General features: G+C 42.0%; 1 protein-coding gene across 1 annotated transcript in view; it reads left to right on the forward strand.

Annotated features, from left to right (window-relative positions):
* Positions 1–24,125, forward strand: part of CENPE (centromere protein E) — a 176,040-nt gene that overhangs the window by 27,502 nt on the left and 124,413 nt on the right. Inside the window, 13 exon segments of the mRNA XM_040346326.1 lie at positions 364–438; positions 3,197–3,248; positions 3,332–3,419; positions 3,528–3,657; positions 9,591–9,716; positions 9,851–10,003; positions 12,002–12,161; positions 12,253–12,409; positions 16,788–17,229; positions 18,244–18,303; positions 18,378–18,545; positions 21,949–22,023; positions 22,547–22,666. Coding sequence (XP_040202260.1) covers positions 364–438; positions 3,197–3,248; positions 3,332–3,419; positions 3,528–3,657; positions 9,591–9,716; positions 9,851–10,003; positions 12,002–12,161; positions 12,253–12,409; positions 16,788–17,229; positions 18,244–18,303; positions 18,378–18,545; positions 21,949–22,023; positions 22,547–22,666 — 1,806 coding nt within the window.

Consider the following 24,125-nt stretch of genomic DNA (forward strand, 5'->3'; position numbering starts at 1 on the left):
TTAAAAGTTTTGCTGTAAGATGCAGTGAGCAGGCAGGTTTTTATTGCAGAAGCAACATGTACTGTCTCTTCTGTAATAAAATGCCCCTACCTACCCAGTTGCTGTCTTCTCTGGTGCTGTAAATTGAGATTGCTGGGATCACTGTCATCCCCCCCACCGACTAATGAAGAGGCTTGGATGCTGATAAGGGATCGTTGGACAGGTAAGTATTCACGCTTTTGTTAAACTTTAAGCACTGTAAAGAACTGTAAAATAATGACTCTACATGATTAAAACAGAATAATATAGTAGTAGCAATAAAACAGTTAATTAATGAACTTTAAATCTTCAAAGTATGCCTATAAATATTCTCATGTTCCACAGATTGTTGAAAGCCGAAAGAGCAACGACCCTGGAAATTTAGAGAGCAGTGATGGAGCAGTTATGGTTTCTCACCTGGTGAGTTATTTTAAACCTTTGCATTGGTTTTCACCAAGTGTCTAGTTCTGGAATTCTTGTTTTCTTGTTTTGTACAATAAAAGTTCTCCAAATATTTGTAATCCCATGCACACATCATTAGCTTATATCTTCCTATTGTATCAGGTAAAGTTTGCTGCTGCAAGAAGAAATGGGCCACATCTTCCTTCTAGGGTCGGTTTCCTCTGAGAGGTGACCAGCATTTTTAATGCATTGTAAAAAGCTGGTCACTGCAAGGACATGGAAAACCTTTTTTATTTTTTTTTCTATGTCCTGTTTGCCCTACAATGCAGTCAGGGCACTGGGTCAGCTAACCTGCACGATTAGTCACAATTTTTTTTTTTTTTTACAAATCTTTCTTGGATAAAATTATGTGGTGTGTTTTTTTTTTTGTTTTTTGTCCAGAGATTAAAAAAACAATGCACATGCAGTGGATCTTGGACAATTCTGTAATGTTAGCGGCACTTTAAGTGCCACTCACTGAACTGACAGTTGGCGTAGAATAAACCTCAGAGCTTTACCTCTCTGGCAACTGTCTGTTACAACTGCAGTTTTAATACTGCACTTTATTTGAAGAGCAGCGAGATGCACTGCTGTACAATGACATGCAATTTTGTACAACTTGCTGTGATAAAATGCAGCATGTCTGCAATTTATCGCAGCTCATTTTGCAAAAAACAAATTCAGCGTACATGCTCCAAATTTGAGCTCAAATGTACAACCCACAGTGAGATTCTCTATGGGTGTTCTAGGCCTAATGGTGGTCTTTCAAGGAAGTACCATTGAACCAATTCCATTCAAGAACTCTGCAGCGAATCATCGCGTTGACCTGTAAAAAAACAGTCTCTCCTCAATTTTGCTCATGCCTGTCCAGCCAAGCAAGGAATTTCCTGTCCTGGTGAATCACCACCTATCACTGGAAGGGTTTTCACAACAGATGCAAGTCTCTTAGGCTGGAAGGGAGTATTCAATACTTGACAGTCCAAAGGACTTGGTCAAATCAAGCTCCCCATCAACAGCATAGCGCTCGGAGCAGTCGGATTGACCCTGAAGCAATGGACTTCCCTTCTAAAGGGTAAACCAGTCAGGGTGCAGTAAAACATTGCCATGACGGTGGCCTATCAACCACCAATGGGACACCAGGAGTCTGGCTGCCTTGCAGGAAGCAAATTGGATGACCTCATGGACAGAAGCTCTCTGTCAAGTGATCTCTGCGACTCACATACCGGGGTGGACAATTTGATAAGTGGATTCCCTCAGCTGCCAATGCTTGGATCAATGGCAATTGGCCCTTCGTCCCAGATGTCTTCAACCTGATGTGCCAAAAATGGGTGACTCCTTTCCTCCAGTTTTAGCCCTAAAGGATAGAGGGGTTTATGAGTCTTTATTCTTCCCTTGTCTAACTCAAGGAAAGCCTCTTCCAGAAAAATCTTTTCTCATACCTGGAAATCATTTTTTGCCTGGTGTGAACACAGGCACTCAAAGGGGTTGTAAAGGAAACATTTTTTTTCCCTTAATTGCTTCCTTTACCTTAGAGCAGTCCTTCACTTACCTCATCCTTCGATTTTGCTTTTTAAATGTCCTTCTTTCTTCTGAGAAACCTTCACTTCCTGTTCTTCTGTCTGTAACTCACCACCGTAATGCAAGGCTTTCTTCCTGGTGTGGAGAAAGCCTCGTGAGGGGGTGAGCAGGAGTGTCAGGACGCCCACTAATGCACAGCTCCTTTCTCTATCTGCAAAGTAGAGTGTCCTGACTTGCCTGCTTGCCCCCTCCCCCCTCAAGAGGCTTTCTCCGCACCAGAAAAAAAGCCTCGCATTACGGTGGTGAGTTACAGACAGAACGGGAAGTGAGCATTTCTCAGAAGAAATAAGGACATTTAAAAGCAAAATTGAAGGATGAGCTAAGTGAAGGAGGACTGCACTAAGGTAAAGGAAGTTATTTGGGGAAAAATATTTTTACCTTTACAACCCCTTTAAAGTTTATTATGGGAGGAAGTTTACCCTGACCATTTTGGCACCAAGCCTGTATCTCGGCGGTGTAAGGCTGCCATCAGGTCTTCTGTTCATACTTTTTTCAAAGATTTACCAGATCTGTCCAAATTTCTGCTGATTCAGTTTTTTTTGACTGTAAGGTTCACACAGTGGCACTTGACAGTTTTTTGCCAGTGTCCAATCACCTGATGGTACATGCATGCCTGTGTGTGTGTGTAATTTGCCTGACCCCCTCAAGTCCAGCGCGCGGTCCTGGAATCCTCTTTGCCGCTCAGCCTGGCTGCTGATTGGCTAGAGCGGATGGATTAAGAGCAACGCAGCCATTGGCTGGTGCTGCTGTCAATCACATCCAGTCACGTGGCGCGCTGAGGGGCGGGGCCGAGTGATGCAGCGAGCAGCTATGGCCGCTCGCTGTATCACGGGAGCACGCCCGCAATTACTGACCACCATGCGAGCTCTCGCATGACTGTGGTGAGTAATTGCGGGGAGGACCAGAGACAGCCGCCGAGGGACCCCAGAAGACATGGATCGGGGCCACTCTGTTCAAAACGAACTGCACAGTGGAGGCAAGTATAACATGTTTTGTTATATATTTTTTTTTTTTTTCCTTTAGTAACCCTTTAAATGTATTATTATTATTATTATTATTATTATTATTATTATTATTATTATTATTATTATTATTATTATTATTATTATTATTATTATTATTTTACTTACGTGTATGTGTTTGTTTTTTTTCCCCTCAGAATCTTGTTGATTTGGCTGGCAGTGAGAGAACAAGTCAAACTGGGGCAGAAGGTAATGTATTTGGATTGAAAGAATGTAGAAGAGGTATACGCTTGGACAATTTGTGCTATGCCTGTATTTTATGTATTCTACAGGTGTACGGTTAAAAGAAGGGTGCAATATTAACCGTAGTTTGTTTATACTTGGGCAAGTCATTAAGAAACTTAGTGATGATCAGCCTGGGTAAGTTCTGTACGTGGATGGTATGTTATTCTTACATTCAAGTTGAGGATTTCTTATGTTTGAATAACACATTATTGGTGCACATTTGTCTCTACTTTCTGTATTCAGAGCATTTATCAACTACAGAGACAGCAAGCTGACAAGGATTCTTCAGAATTCTCTAGGTGGAAATACAAAGACAGTAATAATCTGTACTATTACATCTGTGTCCTTGGATGAAACATTGAGCACACTCCAGGTAATTAACATTCAGGGGTTGATTATATTTGGTGATACAATTATTCTGCTAATCATCAAAGTTTTATAAAACGATCGAAAGCAATGTTTTTACATCACCATAGTTGTACTTGTTAGGCAAGTCATATCTACATAGTACCATAAAGCCCTAACCAAAGCAGTTTTGAGTAAAATAGGAAAGTGTTAGAACTTCTCAGATTTTTAACTGTTGTCTGGGGCAATTTTCCCCTGTAATGAAAGGTTTTAAGCAAAAAAAAAAAAGTGACAAATAACAAGCGAAACACACAAAAGCAATCAGCTCAGTTGTCTTACAATGAACTCAAAGTGGTTGTATTCTGTGCACGAAGATAAAAAAAAAAAAACCTGCGTGTCCTTTGGTGTTTGCTCACCTCTGCGGTTTTTATCTTTTGCGCTATAACAAAAAAGTGTAAATTTTGAAAAAAAATAACTTACTTTATACTATAATAAATATTACACTTATTTTTTGAAAAAAACATTTTTTTTTTTTTTTTCCTCAGTTTAGGCTGATATGTATTCTAAATTTTTTGGTAAAAAAAAATCGAAATAAGCATATATTGATTGGTTTGTGCAAAAGTTATAGCGTCTACAATATAGGCGTTGGATTTATGGCATTTTTATTAATAATAATTTTTACTAGTAATGGCAGCGATCTGCGATATTGCGGTGGAGCACTGCCTTAACCCTCATGGGCATGAAGGCACCAGAGCTTCACAGGTTGCCACTGGAGTCCTCTTCCATTCCTCCATGACGAAATCTTTTTCGTGCTGGTGGATGTTAGAGACCTTGCGATTCTCCACCTTCGCTTGAGGATGCCCCACATATGCTCAATATGGTTTAGGTCTGGGGACATGCTTTGCCAGTCCATTACCTTTACCCTCAGCTTCTTTAGCAAGGCAGTGGTCATCTTGGAGGTGTTTGGGGTCGTTGAATTGGAATACTGCCCTGCTTCAGTATGTCACACTACATGTTGGCATTCATGGTTCCCTCAATGAACTGTAGTTCCCCAGTGCCGGTGTTCTGACGAATAAGTACTGCGCAGGCGTGAACTGAACCCGAAAATAGCCCAACATGTAGAGCTGAGAGTCGGCTCTAGATAGCGCCTGCACAATGCGAGTGCTACTCTGCAAGGGGCGGGTGCTTTTGCAATGTTGTTGTAAATGGTTATTGCAGCTGTAAGTGGCCAGTTGGCCTCATGTCCTCGCTCGGCCTCCTGGCTCTTTTTTTTTTTTTAACATGCTCCATGTCCACGGGGATGGTAAGGAATGAGCCTGGATGTCAGAAGTGTAGCACCACCGCCTCGGCAGTACATTTTGGCGTGCGCAGGCGCTATCTAGAGCTGACTCTCAGCTCTACATATTCGGCTATTTTCGGAGGCTCAGTTGACGCCTGCGCAGTACAGGGGGGGTCCTTATCCGCCGGGGGAACTTTTTTGGCAAGACACCGGCAGCACTCATGTAGCCCCAGACCCTGACACTCCCACCACCATGCTTGACTATAGGCAAGAAACGCTCGTCTTTGTACTCCTTGCCTGGTTGCCACCACACACGCTTGACACCATCTGAACCAAAAATTTTTTATCTTGGTCTCATCAGACCAAAGGACATGGTTCCAGTAATCCATGTCCTTAGTCTGCTTGTCTTCAGAAAACTGAGCTTTCTTGTGCAATATCTTTAGAAGAGACTTCCTACTGGGACGACAGCCATGTAGACCATACGCTGCACACTGCATCAAATTGGTCTGAGCGCTGACAGGCTGACCTCTGCCCCCCCCCCCCCCCTCATCCCTTCAACCTCTGCAGCAATGCTGGCAGCACTTATACGTCTATTTCTCAAAGGTTACCTCTGGATATGACGCCGAGCATGTGCACTCAACTCCTTTGGTCGACCATGGCAAAGCCTGTTCTGAGTGGAACCTGTCCCGTTATGGTCTGTATGGTCTTGGCCACTGTGCAGCTCAGTTTTAGGGTCTTGGCAACCTTCTTATAGCCTGGGCCATCTTTATGCAGAACAACTTTTTTTTTTTTTTTTGCCATGTTGAACTTCCAGTGACCAGTATGAGCGAGTAAGGGCGATAACACCAAAGTTAACACACCTGCTCCCCATTCACACCTGAGACCTTGTAACACTAACAAGTCACATGACAATGGGGGGGGGGGGGATTGGCTAATTAGGCCCAATTTTGGACATTTTCACTTAGGGGTGTACTCACTTTTGTTGCCAGTGATTTAGACATTAATGGCTGTGTAAGTTTATTTAGAGGGGACAGTTAACTTACACTGTTATACAAGCTGAAAATGTGAGGGGATGTACTCACTTTTGTGAGAGATACTGTGTGTGTGTGTGTGTGTGTGTGTGATTACACACATACATGCATGCATGCATGCATGCATACATACATACATACATACATACATACATACATACATACATACATACATACATACATACATACATACATACATACATACATACATACATACATACATACATACATACTCTCTCACAAAAGTGAGTACATCCCCTCACATTTTCAGCTTGTATAACAGCGTAAGTTAACTGTCCCTCTAAATGTGACATCTGACGGCTCCTTTGAGTGTCATTTGGTGGTTCACTGCCTTCTGCAGCGGTCTGTTGGGACTGGACTATCCACATGGAGCTTGTTTGTGTTTATGCCTGTTTTAAGCGACTTTTGGTGAGTGAAATTTTATTGTATTTTAACATACACTGTTGAATAAATCCTGCTGCCCCAATGGCAGCTTGGTGCCTTTCTCCCCTTTTTTCTGTTGAGGTTTCACAGTATGGTTCGGTGTGTCCAAACTTTAAGGATATTTTCAGACATCTGAATGTTCTATATAGCTATATTGGTCCAGTTGTTTCTGAAAAAATTCATAACCCGGTAGTATCAAGTGTTAATGCAAAGGCATTCGAAACTCGGCAACCCTACTTGGCAGTGCATGCATAAAAATATCACCACCCCAGTACCAGAATTGGACCTTTAATGTAAAATATATAATACGTCTTTGAACAGTATTAAATCCAAGGGTGCCTTCTACAATCCTCCTCTGTCAGCATTAAAATTCATTTATATATATATATATATATATATATATATATATATATATATATATATATATATATATATATATATATATATATATATATATATATATATATATATATATATATATATATATATATATATATATATATATATATATATATTACTACAGTCTCAAAGCTCCTTTTTCTTAGTTGTACTGCAATGTCTTCTGCCCTGGCACAGCATGCATACTCACTGTTAACCATCCTCTGACAGTGTGCTCTTGTAAACATAGTTTTCTGGGTTTACACAATGCATGCTCGGGAAAATTGGAAAACTGCGGGGAATGTGTACTGCTCTAGGCACAGTCTAAAAGGAACGCTCGCTGCGATCCTGGGAAAAGGCCATGAGCGCCACCTTTGCTGTAGAAGCGGTGAATACACCGCTCCTAAAGTGCCCCTGCCCATTGAAATCAATGAGGCAGCTCGGCCGTGGCGATTTACAGGCTGTTTTAACTTTTCCAGCTGCTAGCAGGGGTTAAAAGCGCCCTGCTAGCGACTGAAAATCGCGGCAAAAACAATGGTAAACACCCCAGTGAAAAGTACCCGAATACTAAAATAAAAAAAACTGGCTCCTAACTTTTTTTAGCTGCCTACTACATTCAAACAAATTTTGTCAAACCCTGGTGTACGCGGCATTAGACCCCTTTCACACGATCAGTCCAACCCAATCAGACCATCCATTCAGCTAAATGGAGTGGCAGATGTAAACAGACTACCTCTAATCCGATCCGCTAAAAAAAAAAAAACAGAGGATCCATACCCTTTCGTCTGGGCAGATCGGATCGGAGGGCTCATAGAATGCTTTGCATATGCAGAGTGGACACGGATCTGTCATCCGCCTGCTCCGCTCATTGTGACCCGTGACTGATTACCAAGTCGCTTAAGTGGCCCTCGCACTTCAAAAGATTGGGCACCCCTGCTATAGGGTTTCTGCTTTCAGAAAATATACTTATGGTTTTATGTAAGCTTCAGGCCCAAAATAAAAAAATTAACGTGTGCAAAAAACTTCTATGGCAGCGAAAGGGTTAAAGGATAAGTTCACCTTCAGTTACATGTGCCACTCCTTTTTAGCCGTGAGGGATAGAGATTGGAGACTAATTACTTGGGGATCCTAAGAAGGTTGATGGGTAAAGGCTGGAAGTCATAACCGTGTGTAAACCCGTGTCGAACATCTGTAAAGATGCACATCAGGGCTACATAAGAGAATGGGTTTTGTCAATGAAAATTAAATAAAGCTTGAATTAAAAAAAAGCTAATTTGTCAAGCCCTTTTTTAGGGACAGTGTAAGCGGCTTGCTATGGGGGCACTCTGCAAGAGGACCTGAAAAGAGGAGGATCGGGGCTGACCTATTTATGCAAATATTTGAGGAACTTTATATTCTATTGCTAAATGAATGTTCATCGCTATGCAGCTCTGCCTTCAGATTACAACTAAGCACTTTGTCTAGTTAAAGGAGTTCTCTGACCTAAAACTTAACCCCCGCTGTGCCCGGGCTGTAAAAAAATAGAAAATAAACTTTCACTTGCCTGCCTACGATCCCCCGTTGTTCGGATATCGCCGTCCCGGGCCCCTTCCGCTTCCTGTGTGTCGGTGACTCATAGTGCGCTCAGCCTATCAGCGGCCGCAGCAATGTCCCGTCGCGGCCACTGATAGGCTGAGCGCACTATGAGTCACCGACACACAGGAAGCGGAAGAGACCGGGACCGGAGAACGGGACGGCGATATCGGAACAACGGGGGATCGTAGGCAGGTAAGTGAAAGTTTATTTTCTATTTTTTTTACAGCCCGGGCACAGCGGGGGTTAAAAGTTTTAGGTCAGAACTCCTTTAAGTCCACTCTCTTTGCTAGGTATAAAAACAGTGTATGTAATAACTTTTTTGCAGTTTTGGAGAGTTTGGCCTCTACTGCTATTTTCAGATCCACATAAAAAGTTTTGCATGTTTTATCCTCCCTTTCTGTCCCATAGGGCGGACATAAGGAAAAATCTACAAAAAAGAAATTGAAAATAGAAAATCTAATGAAGGACTATATATTTATTTTTATTTTTTTGGTTTTTATTGCTATTGGATAGTTGCCAAAACCTTGTTGGGATGAGTATTGACTATCTAACTGAGCCCTGTATAGCAATATAAAACTGACAAGGGTGTTTAATCTTCCCCACTCTCCAAAACTAAAAATGGTTTTGTCTGGAAATACACTTTAGCCCTGGTTCACACTGGGTACGATTTGAGATGCGATTTGACATGTCAAATCGCATCTCAAATCGGCGGCAATTGTCGGCAATGGCACTGTCTTAATCAGTGCGACGCCGCATCTGCGATTTCAAAAAGTAGTTCCTGTACTACTGTTTGCGATTTCGGGCCGCGATTTACATTAAATTGCGGCCGAAATCGCTGCAAATCGCGGCCGCGAAATCGGGGGAAATATCGCGCATTTTACCGCGATTTTGAATTCGCAGCAGTGTGAACCTAGGCTCAAGTCCGACAGAACAACGCTTATCACTGTAATGGAAGCGATCGATTATCGGCAATAAAACATGAGGTTACAACCATCCCTAGTAAACCAAATATGTTTTGTCTCGTAGTTTGGAGGTAAGTCAAACTGCTGCTTTTACAAAGTGCCAGTGGTCCTGGTCGTTCGTGATCAAATGCTGCCTTTTGAACAGCACCCCAACAATATTTGACCACCTTGCAGTTAACCAATAGTAAAGCTTCCCTCCTTTTGGATGGCAGAGTTTTCCATTCTTGCATAGATTTTAGCCAGTTCTCCTGAAACTGCCTTCAGTGATATTTATTATTTTTATATCTCTTAGTTTGCAAGTGCTGCGAAAAATGTTAAAAATAAGCCTCATGTCAATGAGGTGCTGGATGATGAAGCATTGCTGAAGAGATACAGGAAGGAAATAACGGATTTAAAAAAGCAACTGGATACCTTAGAGGTAAGTAAATACATTGTGTTTTGTTTTTTTATGCCAAGAGTGGTCAGTCCTCGCAAAACCAGGTTTGTTTTTGGTCTAAAAGTGCATGAAATGCACTTAATATTTTTAATGACAAAAAACGTCCATTTCTGTAGGCATCTTCTGTGTCAAAAGCACATGCGATGGCCAACGAAGAACATGCCCAACTACTGGCAGTAATACAACAACTTCAAAAAGAAAGAGAAGAGAGGATATCCAATTTGAAAAATGTTGTTGTTGATTCTGCTAGGTCCCAGGAAGATCAACAGGTAAGAAGGCATTATACAAGCAGTCTATTACAGTTTCTTTTGACAGGATTAAAGCAAAATGTGTAGCAGCATATAGTATGACCACCAAAACTAACCTTGCACATGAAAACTAAGCACCAGTGCTGTGTAATAGAACCCCAAATAAGCTGCTAGATAATGTATACATTTTGATATACAGGTATATATGTTTACACTTTTACATGATCAAGTATTTGTTGTTCTGTTTTAGTCACATGTTTAGTTGTATATACAACGCTGCCATCCAGAGAGTTTCCATAATTCTTGGGTTTAGTCATACTGTTTCCTAACACCTGCTAATTGGTCAGAGATTAAAATGTAAATCCATAGACCAGTTAATGGAGAAGTATGGGCAAAGCTATATTTCACCTGTTGATGATAGAGTGCAGTTTGTTCTGCACTCCTGTGACCCGTATTCAGCAGTTAGCGAGCTAAAGTCAGTCAGCCAGTCCAGGCGCTTTACAGTTGAGATCCACCCGGATGCCTGGACCGACAGCTGGCTCAGCCTCTCAGTGAGCTGCTGGGACACTGAGCCAGCCCCCATCCCCTTCATAGCCCCATGCTTCTGTAAGCGCTGGAGGGGCAGAGCCGGTAACTGAAAGTCTCTGCTCGGAGTAGAGGACTGTGTGATCAGTGGTGTTTTGATTGCTCAGTTCCCAGGGTAGAGGGGGCAAATGCAGCTTTGGATCAAGCTGCACCCGACCTAGTGTGTGTGTGTGTGTGTGTGTGTGTGTGTGTGTGTGTGTGTAAAAAAAAAAAAAAAACAACAAACTGCTTAAGTTATGAGGTCACACCAGCCGAAGCGCCGCGGACCCGATCGCCACCGGTGTCCTGCGATCGGTCACAGGAGCTGAAGAACGGGGAACACACCTTCCCCGTTCTTCAGTGGCAGCTTCATTGATCTTGTGTTTCCTGATATAGGGAAACGCGATCAATGACATCACATGTCCAGCCCCGCCCCCCTACAGTTAGAAAAACATATGAGGTCACACAACCCCTACAGCGCCCCCTAGTGGTTAACTCCTAAACGGCAATTGTCATTTTCACAGTAAACAATGCATTTTTTATAGCATTTTTTTGCTGTGAAAATGACTGGTCCCAAAAATGTGTCAATTGTCCGATGTGTCCGCCATAATGTCGCAGTCATGAAAAAAAAACGCTGATCGCCGCCATTAGTAGTAAAAAAAATATTAAAAAAAATGTCATAAATCTATCACCTATTTTGTAAACACTATAAATTTTGCACAAACCAATCGTTAAACGCTTATTGCGATAATTTTGGTTTAAAAAAAAAAAATTAAGAATACGTATCGGCCTAAACTGAGAAAAAAAGTTATATTTTTTTTGGGGTTATTTATTATAGTAAATATTTTTTTTTTTCAAAATTGTCGCTCTATTTTTGTTTATATCGCAAAAAATAAAAACCGCAGAGGTGATCAAATACCCCCAAAAGAAAGCTCTATTTGTGGGGAGAAAAAGGACGTCAATTTTGTTTGGGAGCCACGTTGCATGACCGTGCAATTGTCAGTTAAAGCAACACAGTGCCGAATCGCGAAAACTGGCCAGGTCCTTTGCCTGCATAAAGGTCCGGGTCTTAAGTGGTTAAACAGTAGGTTTAGCTCTTTGATGTTTTTACTTGGGAATCTGATGCTGCGTGGATCTAAAAGTGTCGGTGTTGCGCACCACCTCCCGTGCACGCCGCAATGTAATGTGTGGTACCTCTCGGTAATTTGAATAAATTGAACTGCATTGTTCAATGTGATATGACCATATCACAGTCAATTTTTGCATACTGTAGGTGCTCAGGTTTTGGCTGCACTTGTGACACCCCAATAGAATGTGTTCTCAAATACTAATCGGCATCTAAAGATGCCTAGCTTTTCATATGCAAGGTTAATTTTGGGGGTTACTTTAAAGCAATGTTAAACAATATACTTGATTTTAAATGTATTAACTGAATTTTTCTATTTCCTTTTCAAGCTTAAGCGTAAAAGGAGAGTTACATGGGGTGCTGAAAAAATACAAAGTACCCTCTACGGTACTGGTACTTTCCCATTTGATGCTGGATCCAAAATAAGTGCTAGCTTCCCAAAACGACCTAAATTGTCTGATTTGCAAACCATACCTGAGAATGATGATTGTAAGTAGTATGTTGACCAGTTATTTTGTGTTCCATTTTTTTTTGTTGTTTTTTGACAATCCAAATGTGACTTTATTTTTATTTTTTTCAGCTGTTTGCACAGAATTTTCAGAAACTGATGAGACAGCACGTGGATTTGAAGACTTCTTCCCAGACTGGGATGTTGGAAATAAAATCACTTTAAGAGGGAAGACTGCTTTTCATCATTCAATGATTGATCTTGATTCTGATGCAGAGTTTCAAAACGGGTATAACTTTTTCATTGCTTGTATGTGGTGGTTCTTCTTTTTTTTTTTTTTTTTCCTTTTTTTTTTTCAAAGGGGGGGGGCTAATGAAAACATAATGAGCAGCTACACTAAGTAGACACTGTCAATGCCCATGCAGGGCAAAGTGACAGCGTCTCCGCTAATGGTACCTTTTGACAGTGGTGAGTATGGTGATGGGTGGGAGGTGATGGCAGGGGCGTACCAAGAGCATTTGGCACCCGGGGGGGCGGATCCAAAATCTGGCAACCCCCACGTTAAAATGTAAAAAACACCCCACCGTGCCCCCTGCATACCTCTGCAGTATCTTTTTGTTACTACTGTGTACCCCTCTCCACAACTGCACCTCTGGACCACTTTACATTGCACAGCACCCTGCATCACTGGACCCCTTTACATTAGACAGCCCCCTGCATCACTGAACCCCTTTACATTACACAGCCCCCTGCATCACTGGACCCCTTTACATTACACAGCCCTTTACATTACACAGCCCCCGGCATCACTGGACCCCTTTACATCACATAGCCCCCTGGACCCTTTTACACTACACAGCCCTCTGTACCCCTTTACATTACACAGCACCCTGCATCACTAGACCTCTTTACATTACACAACCCCCTGCACCTCTGGATCCCTTAACATCACATAGCCCTCTGGACCCCTTTACATTACACAGCACCCTGCATCACTGGACCCCTTTACATTACACAGCACCCTGCATCACTGGCCCCCTTTACATCTCATAGCCCCCTGCACCTCTGGACCCTTTTACATTACACAGCCACCTGCACCTCTGGACCCCTGCATGTTACACAGACCCCCTTCAGTGCAGACACCCCCCACCCCTTAGTGCATCCCCCCCCGGTGCAAACCCCCCTTAGTGAAAACCCCCTCAGTGCAAACACCCCCCCTTCCCATTCAGTACCTCAGATCATCGCAGGCAGCGCCACGGCACATGGACAGAAGGTCCCCTTGGCCCCTCCCCCTCTGTACACACAAACAGAGGAGGGGGCTGTGCCTGTGTGCCGAGCACTGTTAACAGCCTGTGGCTGTGAGAGGAGGGGATGGATGGTGCTGCGGTGTCGCCCCGCAACCCCCCCTCCTCTTGTACCGCGGCGCTCATCGCTGCAGTCGCGCGGGGGGGGGGCCCCCCCCGCACCACCTCTGGTTGATAGTTTATGGTATAATTGTGCACCATCGTTTAAGAACATCTACATTGTAATAGCAAGTCAATCATTTGTTATTTTTAACAATCCAATAAAACCTTGCCTGAAAAATCTGTTAATGTTGTGATTGCTGCCTGTTTGCTGGCAATCTGTCCACAATTTTCCTGGATTCCCTGCATACTTGCAGGTTCTCTGCTGTTTACTTTTAATTTCTAAGGACTGAATATCCCATGGTACCTTGCTGTGTCCAAGTAGTGACTTGTATGGACTCTGCATTCTGAAACTCATCTCGGCACCTCATCTTGATTCAGAGCAGTTGCTTGCTTGCTTATCAATTAGAATATACAGTTTTAATGTGAAAACAAAGGGAGCAGATACAAGAAAAGGCAGGCCTAATGTATTATGCTTGGCTTAAGTCAAATCTTACTTTGGGGGGGGGGGGGGGGGTTAGTGTAAGCAGCAAGGCTACTTTTAAAACTTTCCTCTGCCTCAGACCAAAATCAAGTAGTAAAAATAACCAGAATACCTATAATGAGCATGTGTATATCAAGAGTCTGCTCAACTTGTCTGATCTAGCTTTCAGCCTCCAGGCCTCCACGAGATGGGAAAATTAGGCTGTTGATGTTTTTAAAGTGTAAGTGCATGTGCCAAGGTGCTCACTGTCCCTTTTGAATTGGCATATAATTATAGACTTGGTACAGGCTCTCATAATTAACCCTTCTGTTGTATGCGACCACCTTGGGGTGAATGGGCTCTGGCTAACAAAATTAATGGACAGCACATATACCTCCTCCCAACTACAGCAGACCTCCATTTTTGCTAGTTTTCTTCGGTGATGCACAGCCTCTCTACTGGACGTGTGTGTGTGTGTGTGTGTGTGTGTTTTTCTCTTCTGACTAGGTTTTTTCTACTTGAAAGATTCCTTGCTGGTCTTCACACTGAGAAATTCCTTCTCATCCCAGATTCGCCTACAGCCACTGTGGCTACTTGGAGCATATTGTCCTTCTATAGGGCAGCGGGGGACCATAACTGTATCCCACCACAGAAGTGGCCAGCCTGTAATGTTGCCCCCATTCTCACCCTTGGTACAGTAGTATAACTAGGTGTAGTTAATATAGTAAATAGCAGTAGCCACATCAGTGTGATCCATTTCCTGAATGTCTCCCCCAAGGAGAAGGGTGTATGCCCTCCAGAAGTGAGACCTTTCCAGTTGGCATTACTCCTCCTGAGAGAGAGCAAAGCCCTAAAGTGGCGAGTCTGAGGCTGTGCCCCTTCCTTGTGGAAACCCCCAGCAGAAACACTCCAACTTCATTCCTGGGATTAGTCCCTGGATCCTGGACCCTCCTTCCATAGCAGCATGAAACTTGGGCTTAGAGCAGTGAGTTGCAGGGTGGCTGCTGTGCTTTAAATGATCTGTTGCAGCTATGTTGTGTCATGCAACACTTTCTGTACATTGCTTTGGTAACTGTCGCATCTCCTGCACTGTGAGCAAAGTCCTGCCCTTGGGAGGGGCTCCGATACAGGACTAGCGATCCTGATTGCACCAAAATGGCCCAGGCATTCTTCATTTCGTAGGGGATTCTCTGTGAGAACTTCCCGCTCAACCTGACCTACTGTATCAAAGGCTGGTTTTCCATCCTGCTTCATAGTCAATGGCTTTGGCGGCTTGGCTATTGAAGCTGCGGTCTCTCTAAATCTGCTATTCCTACACTTCTAAAGGCTAGAAATGTTGTTTGCATATTTGCATTTATGAAGAGCAGAAGTTCCACCCTAAATGTTAATCCGCAGGATATATCCTGGCCTTTCTCCAGTCTGGTCTGGATTATCACTTGAGCTTCAGTACCCTTAATGATCAACTTTTGGCCTTGGAAATTTTCCTTTCAGAGACCTTTGTCCTGGGGGGTACCTGACATAGCTCCCCTTGATCCTCTGCATCACTGAGGCATCCTAATCTGATGCGGCATCTGGATCTTGTCGGCACTTCAGAAGCTTTCCTCTTTGAGCCAATTTGGGTAGTTCCTTTGACTGGCCTTTACTCATTAGGTCCCTTTTTTTATTTATTTTTGACTCTCGGGTTGGCAAGATGTGTCACAGAAATTGGCAGCTTAGCCTTGTAAACAGCCTTTCCTTGTTCTTGCGTACACGGTGATTTGGAGACCTATGGCTTCCTTTCTTCCCAAGATGGACCTTTCATATGTTTTTGCATTTTGCTTGGCTCCATAGTATTCTAAAGAAATTTCTCTCCAAAGTTTGAATGTGAGGTGAGCAATATGGGTTTACCTCTTAGCTGCTGCTTCTATCTGAAACTGATAATCATTTTGTCCTGCTGATGGGCTTTAACAAAGGGTTCCCTGTTTCTCGTTCCACGATTTCTAGGTGGAGTAGGCAGCTTATCGCTAAGACTTTGAAGGGCAATTTTCCTCTTTCATATTAAGGCTGGATTCACACCAATGCATTTTTAGTGATTTTTGCAGATTTGCACTACAGTCCATCTAACATGGTTTCCTATGGGTCACGTTCTGTAGTGCAAAATGCAAAAAACACTTAAAATGCATAGGTGTGAATCCAGCCTAAGGCTCGCTCGACTCGTTCAGTCAGCATCTCTCTTTGGCTTTTTAGCACCTGGTGTCTATTTCTGAGGTTTGCATGACTGATGCCTAGACCCTGTTTTACACATTCGTAAAATTCTACTAGTTAGATGTCAGGTCTCTGCCAATGCCAGATTTAGCCATAAGGTTCTTCAAACTGTTCTTTGAGTTTGGAATTAATTTTTTTCTGTTCTTGGGCCTGCAGGCATTGCTGTGTTACTCACCCCTCGGTTATATTGCTTGGGGACCTCCCAAGCATCTATGAGAAAAGAAAGCCATGTCCTGTACTTTACGATTAAGAAAAGAGGATTTTTCTACTCGCATGTAAAATAATTTTCTTGGCGTACAGGACACAAACCACACTCCCCTACAAGACTGAGGATTGCTCAGAGCAAGAGGGGTTATACGGGCTGTCGCACAATTCTGTTTGCCTGTGTCCAGAAACCTGAAGGGGTTGCATATAACACAGGGTCTATGATTTAAAAGAATGTGTCTTGTACTGTACTCCAAGTAAAGGATTTCATGGGGAAGTCAAAAATTCTTATTTTCAGCAAGTTTACATGCAAAAATAATCCCCTTTGTCACTGTTTATGCTATTTTATACAGTCATCTGTTAAAGGATTGCTCCTCACCAAGCCATAAAGAACTGGAGCAGAAACTTGCAGAGTTGGAAAATCGGCTACAATCAGAAGTTATAAGAAAAGAATCATTTGAAAAAGAGACTTTAGAATTAAAGAAACAACTTGAAGCTAAAGAGGAGGAGAAAGATGAACTTGTGAAAAAACATCAGCTTGAAATTACTCTGAAAGATCAGCTGCAAAATATGCCTGAAGTGAGGGTTGGTTTGGGATCGCACAATGAGCTGGAAGATTTGGATTCGAATAATCTTACACCAAGTCGGGTTGAAATGAATAATTCACAAAGCACACAAACAGACCAGGTGCAGGAGAAATGTGTAGAGGAGGAAAACCTTTCTAGTCACATCCATGATATTTGTCAAGAGCAAATCCAGATGCTTGAGCAGAAGATAGCAGACCTGGAAACAAGTGTAAGTACAAGCCTATTAAAAAGTGGCTCCATAGTTGATTGCTAACTGCAAAATATATTTTAGTATCTCCATTGTCATCAAGATTCTGTAGCTATTGTATGTGCAAGTGTGGATTTTGGAGCACTGCACCCTGAAATAGTTTGACAGATCGCACAAGCTTAAATTTTTATGTACCACATTGTAAATGCAAGCTACATGATCCTTTTTGCTTTTTACATTTACTTTCATTTCTGAGTAGCTCAGAAACAGGTGTGTTGACTAACCTCAGAATTGCGTGTGCGTTTTTTTTTGTTTTTGTTTTTCCATCCATTCCATTTATCATCCCAAGATAGAATTTAATGTGAGCACATATGTTCAAAACCAAGGACACACTCTGAAAACTTGCCAGCCTTTCTGAAGGGCGAGGCATGCAAAACCAAATCGATAAAGATTGAAAGATATACACACAAGTTTGCAGGTTCAGTCATAAATTCTCCACTTTGCTTCTCAAAAAAAAACGCTGCACCAGTCGAACACAGAGTGCATGTGATTTAAGTGAACATCTAAAGGCCTCTTGCACACGATACTCCTGTTTGAGCAACTACTTTTTCAGACTTTTTTTTTTTTATCTACTTTGCACGTATTCTCGCGCAAATGTGCAAACATGTATTCTTGTTTTTTTGTTTTTGTTTTCTGCATAATATGTAAATGGCCATTTTGCACGCATGAGGTGTAAATTACTGACCAAAAATGCATTTTTTTTTTTGTTCTGAATGCACATTACAATTAATGGCCAGTAAAAAAAATTGTACTGAACTTTTTTTCCAAGCTGCAGTGTGCAAGAGGCCTTAGATCTTTGCGTTAGGGCATGTAACACGTGCCCTCTACAGAGTAAAAATATACTCCCCTATTTGAACAACATTGCAGCCTCACAGGTTGCTTTGCAGCCTTGCAGGTTGCTTGCAATGAATATATTGTGCGTTTGCTTTGCAGATTAATCTTTTATTGTGCATTATTTTGTGCGTTTCTTTTCAGAATCCGCAAACGGACTTTGTGGAAAGTCTCCAAATTTGTGAAGCTCTAATGATGGAGAAAGTAAGTGCCAGTTTAATCTTACGTTTGTAGACTGTCGCAGGTAATGAAAATTAATAAACGTTCTCTGGTCTTAGGAAACTGCTCTAAGTGAACTGGCTATTTTGCGGGAGAACTTTGATGGTGTTGTAGTGGAGAACGAGAGCATGAAACAAGAAATTGCCGCAATGGAAAAATATCTTCAAGAGAAAAATGAAACTAGCGAGTTTGAGCTGTTGGAGAAAGAAACGCAAAAAGAGCATGAGGTAAATTAACGCTAAGTAATGCCTCCTTGATGTAACAAAAATGTACGCTGAAAATGTTTAATTAAACTTTGTGTGATTTTTACACTTCCAAATCTAAAATACTGTATGTCAACATTGCATCTGTGCTATAATCATCAGAGCAAAAGCCATAGAACCAGTTAGCATGCATACATTGTAAAAAAAAAATTTTTTTGTATCTAACAAACTTACTGCTATTGTTTCAAGTGGTTGTACTGGGGTGTTTCCTGCAGCTGACGGTCAGCTTACTTGTAATAACAAGTAGCGGGCAGCCTTTCGCCGCTCAGCCCGGGTCTCCCGTCTGGGTGACCAGCTGGCACATCTGCCGGCTGGCCAGAGACCCGAACAAAGCCGATTGCTTTGTTCGGGTCTAGGATCTAGTAACCCGGAAGCATTTTTTTTTCCGAAAACGCAGATCTTTTGAAGGCCTTTTGAACCCTTTTAAGTAGGGTTGTCCCGATACTAGTATCGGGACCGATTCCGAGTATTTGCGGGAGTACTTGTACTCCCGCAAATACCCCCGATACTGAAATAGAATACTTGCACCCCCCCGCCGCCGCATCCCCTTGGTTAATACGGGCGGGGAACATTACAGATTTCATTTGAATGGCTGTAGTGTTTCCCGCCGCGCCGCGTATAGACACTCCCCCTTGCTCGGGTCAACTGTCCAATCCCGAGCAAGGGGGAGTGTCTATACGCAGCTCGGCGCGAAAGACTACAGCTATTCAAATTAAATCTGTAATGTTCCCCGCCCGTATTAACCAAGCGGCGGCGGGGATGGGGCAGCATGTACGGTAAGGGGGACATGGCTGCATATGGGGGGGGGGACATGGCTGCATTTGGGGACACATTTTAAAAAAAAGTATCGGTACTTGTACTCGGTCCTAAAAAAGTGGTATCGGGACAACCCTACTTTTAAGTGCAGTAGAGGGGTTTGGTGTCTTGTAGACCTCCTCAGATCCTTCCATAATGAGTACCTGTCACTCCCTATTACTGTCACAGGATAGTGATAAAATATATGTATAATATTAGACAGTGTAAAAAAAACAATGAAATCTACAGAATATCGTCACCTGAGATTGGCCTTTAAAGGGGTTGTAAAAAATTTTTTTTCCCCTAAATAGCTTTCTTTTACCTTGGTGCTGTCTATCCTTCGATTTTGCTTTTTAAATGTCCGCATTTCTTCTGAGAAATCCTCACTTCCTGTTCTTCTGTCTGTAACTCACCACCGTAATGCAAGGCTTTATTCCTGGTGTGGAGAAAGCCTCTTGAGGGGGCGGGCAGGAGTGTCAGGACACCCACTAACACACAGCTCCTTTCTCTATCTGCAAAGTAGAGTGTCCTGACTTGCCTGCTAGCCCCCTCCACCCTCAAGAGGCTTTCTCCACACCAGGGAGAAAGCCTGGCATTACTGTGTGTAGTTACAGACAGAAGAACAGGAAGTGAAGATTTCTCAGAAGAAATAAGGACATTTAAAAACAAAATCGAAGGATGAGGTAAGTGAAGGAGGACTGCACTAAGGTAAAGGAAGCTATTTAAAGAAGAAAAAAATATTCCTTTACAACCCCTTTAAAGGTAGTAGCCAAAAAAGAACTCTATCGCCCCTAAAAAAAAAAAAAAAAAAGATATCGGTCAACCCCCTAGTGAAAATCTATTGTGATTTTTGTTTTTCTCAAGTTCAGAGTCAAGAGTAAATGACTTCACCAGGTATATGTAAAAATTGCTAACTATTTCATATTTACTGCTGGCATTCTGAAAGTATCACTCCCTGCGAAACAGGAGTTACTCTTAGGTCTTTGGCTCTCTACCTAGCAGAGATGAGAACCTACATGGACCACCAAAAAGCATACTGTAAAGGCAGTACGGTGCTTTCGTATTGGTCCAATATGCATTGCAATGGGAGTTTAATGAATGAACCCTTTGAAAAAAACATTCTACAAATTAAAAATTTTACGATTTAAAAAATTGATTTCAGTTTTCAAATGTGTTTAATAAATTCAAAAATATTTCTTTAGTCTCCCTGAAAGTATATTTCAGGTATCGTACATTGGGGTTTCCTTCTTCTTCTTCTTTTTTTTTTTTTTTTTTTTTTTTTTTTTTTCCCCAGTTTTGAGGTTGCTGAGAACAAAACAAATGTATTTTTAGTGAGCAACACATTCTATATAATTAACTTAAATCTACTGGAAGTGGAACTTTAGTCCAAAAAATTAATTCCCCCTCGATCACATCAGGCTGTAAAACATTAAAAATAAACGCCTATACTGTTTAAAATCCAGTAATACACTGTTTTAATTCATTGTGGTGCAAACTTCTTCTGCAGCATGTGTTATTAGTTGTGTTAGCCGTAGTAGCATAGATTAACCTTGGTAGTAATTCTCACAAATAAATGATTGGATCTGTTGGAATAAAGTGATCCTGAGTTGCATGGTTCATCTTTGCTGTGCTGCATGTTTTATAATCCATCCATTTTCTCTATGCACATGTTTTACACATAAGTCCCACATTTAGTCCTTAAAATTGGCAGTTTCATTGAAGGTGCAATTGTATCACTGGTTTAATACCTTATGTTCTTTTTTTCCATAACTGGCAAGTCTGTACTGATGTAATACAGAGCTGCCATTAAATCCTTTTGAAAAATGTTCTCCTTTTTTAAAATGCTTGTTACCCAATTATCATGCTAAACGAGTGTCCTCAATACTTTTGTGACTTGCTCACTCGCAAACATGATCATGAGTTGTCCCATGGTTATTTTAGGTAAGTGACTCCCTGTAGAATCTAGAGAGCATATACAAGTCTTTGTGTTTTTATGCTGTGTCATGGAGAAAAGATGATTATTGGTGCGCAAATATTTCTTAAAGTAGAACTAAAGCCAAAACTTTTTTAGTTTTGGACAGAGTGCAGAGGGATTAGAACACCTGTCGGTTTTGCTGTCTGTGCCCTAATTGGGGAGATTCACCTTTTGCTATTTGTCCTAATTACTATGATTTGTGAAAATCCCAAATTTTGGGTTGTCCCAGAAAAGTGATGGAGGGGAAAACTTCCAATGAGGACATTGGATCTAGTGACCTGGGGATCCCCAAGGAATTCCCTTCATTTGTGGGGATTACCTCTTCACTTTGGCTATGGGACAGGAAATGAAGGGAAATCTCCGCAATGGGACAAAGATGGCGAAAAAAAAAAATCTGACTGGTTATAGCTCTCCCTGACCTTTCCAAAATGAAAACAAAATTTTGGCTTCTAGTTCTACTGTAATGCTGGGAAAATTGTTGTCTTAATCGCTCCAAAATTCTTTCTGTGTGAAGGTTCCGGTTTGCTTCTTTGGTGATGGCTTTCTAATCAACAATTCTCGCTAATGCTTCTTGCCCTATTGCTAATTGCTTTCTAGGCACAACTTATTCATGAAATTGGCAGTTTAAAGAAGGTAGTAAAGAATGCAGAGTTGTACAACCAAGAACTAGAGGTGAGGTTTTTCTAAACTTCTGTCTTTAATAATAAACCAGACCAAATGTTAATCAATTATATCTGCTAATACTTTTCACTGAATAAAAAGATATGAAGTCCGTGATAGGTCAGTTAATGTTGCGTCTTTGGACCCATTGAACTACCACCCAAGGCACTGGGCTACAATGCTTGTGTGGGGGTTTTTATTGGTTGGTTTTAGGCAGCCCGCTAATTTTGAATGGGCTGTGAATACATTTCAGTGCATAGAAGAGGTCCTGCTCTGTTTTCTAAAATGTTAGACCCCACAATGCAGTGCATTACTGCACTGTGCGTTATTGTGTGCATCATTGTACTAAAATATCATTGTAATATATATTTTTTCTGTTTTTAAGCCATGTTTGTAAAACTATACTTTTTATATACCTATCTATTCTTCATGTATATTGAACAGTCTGGACCTTTTTGTATATCCATCTGCCAGCAAGGCTGCTTCCGGTTTCAGACTTGAGATGTAACTGTTCTTCTATTCTTTAAAATGACAGGGTGAACTATCAAATAAATCAAAAGTTTTGAAAGAACAAGAAAATCTAATAGCTGAATTAAAGAAAGATGCTGAAGTGCTCTTGAATAAATCCAGATATTCTGATCTCTCCATATCTATGGTATAGTATATTTACAGTAACCATGTATCTAAGTGCTGTTTTGTTGTAAAGGTGGTTTCACTATAGCTACTCTAGTCTGAACATAGAAATTCAGTGCTAGTCAAAGAACTTGTCACAGTGCTCGTATAACTAGATTTGAGTTTTACTGCCTTCACTCCGCCTACAAGTAAATGGCTTGGCAACTCTTCAGCACCATGAGTTTCAAGGGGAGGTTTACTCTTCAGAACCTGGAGTTTAAGGCCCCTTTCACACGGACAGACATTTCAGGTCCGCCTGTCAGTTTTGACGGCGGACCTGAACAGCCTCTCCATGTGTCCCTATGGAGCGTCGGATGTCAGCGGAGACATGTCCGCTGACATCCGATCCGCTAAAAACGGACGTATGGGGGACACGTCCCCATCTGTCCTAATCGGATCGGGTAAGATCTGATGAAAACAGACCTGCTGTCCGTTTTCATCAGATCGCTCCATAGGAGACAGTGGCGCCGACAAGCCCCTCCCCGCTCAGTGAGCAGAGAGGAGCTTGTCATCCGTCGGCTCAGCGGAGATCTGCGGACAGATCTCCCTCTGAGCAGGCGGACTCTGTAGCAACTGAGTTTGCCAGTGTGAAAGGAGCCTAAAACATGGCTTCAATCTTTTTGCCTCAGCTATTTCCGTCTGGTTTTCTCTTTTTGCCTGTTTCTACTGCTCTTGCACAGTCGGATAATTTCAGAGTTTACCATAATGCTAGCCTAATGGATAGGGAAGGACCAGACAATATAAAGTACTAAAGCAGCTAAAATGGTGATTTGGCACATGTCAGCCTTTTAAGCTGTAATGAAAAACTGAAGAAATAAAGGCAGGCGCTACGCCAGCACAGAAATTAATTACACTCCCAAAAGAGGAGAGGGGATGTGCTAGGGAATTCACTCTTCTTGGAGTAATTTATTTTCCTGGAGTAGTCGACTCTTCCTATCGAGTTCAAGATTCTAAGTGAATAAAAAAAAAATTGCAAGTAAGAATTTTTTTTTTGTGGTTCCTTTACATACAGTATAAAAGTTGGTGGCAGCGCTTATTTAAATGAGAAGTATAGCCAAAGCTTGTTTGGCTGTTCTTCTGTAGATCACAGGAGTGCAATATGACCTGCACTCCTGCGACCCATTTTAAGCAGACAGCGAGCTGATGCCCGCTGTCTGCTGACGTCGCAGAGCCGGTCCAGACTGGATCACGACAATAAAGTTGAGATCCGCCCACCTGCCTAGACCATCACCCAGCTCAGCCTGGGAGCCTCCAGTGAGCGGGGCAGAGCAGACAGTGGTGATTTGACAGTCACCAGCTTTCTGCTCGGGGAGATCGAAAGCGTTTGAACGCTCCATTCTCAGTCTTAGAGCCAGTGGGGGACAGATGCAGCATTGGAGCGATGCTGCATCCACCTAGGTAAGGATGATGCTGAAAAAAACATACTTCTATTTTAAGGTGAC

The sequence above is a fragment of the Rana temporaria genome, chromosome 1 (genome assembly GCF_905171775.1).
Source record: "Rana temporaria chromosome 1, aRanTem1.1, whole genome shotgun sequence".
Classification (NCBI taxonomy): domain Eukaryota; kingdom Metazoa; phylum Chordata; class Amphibia; order Anura; family Ranidae; genus Rana; species Rana temporaria.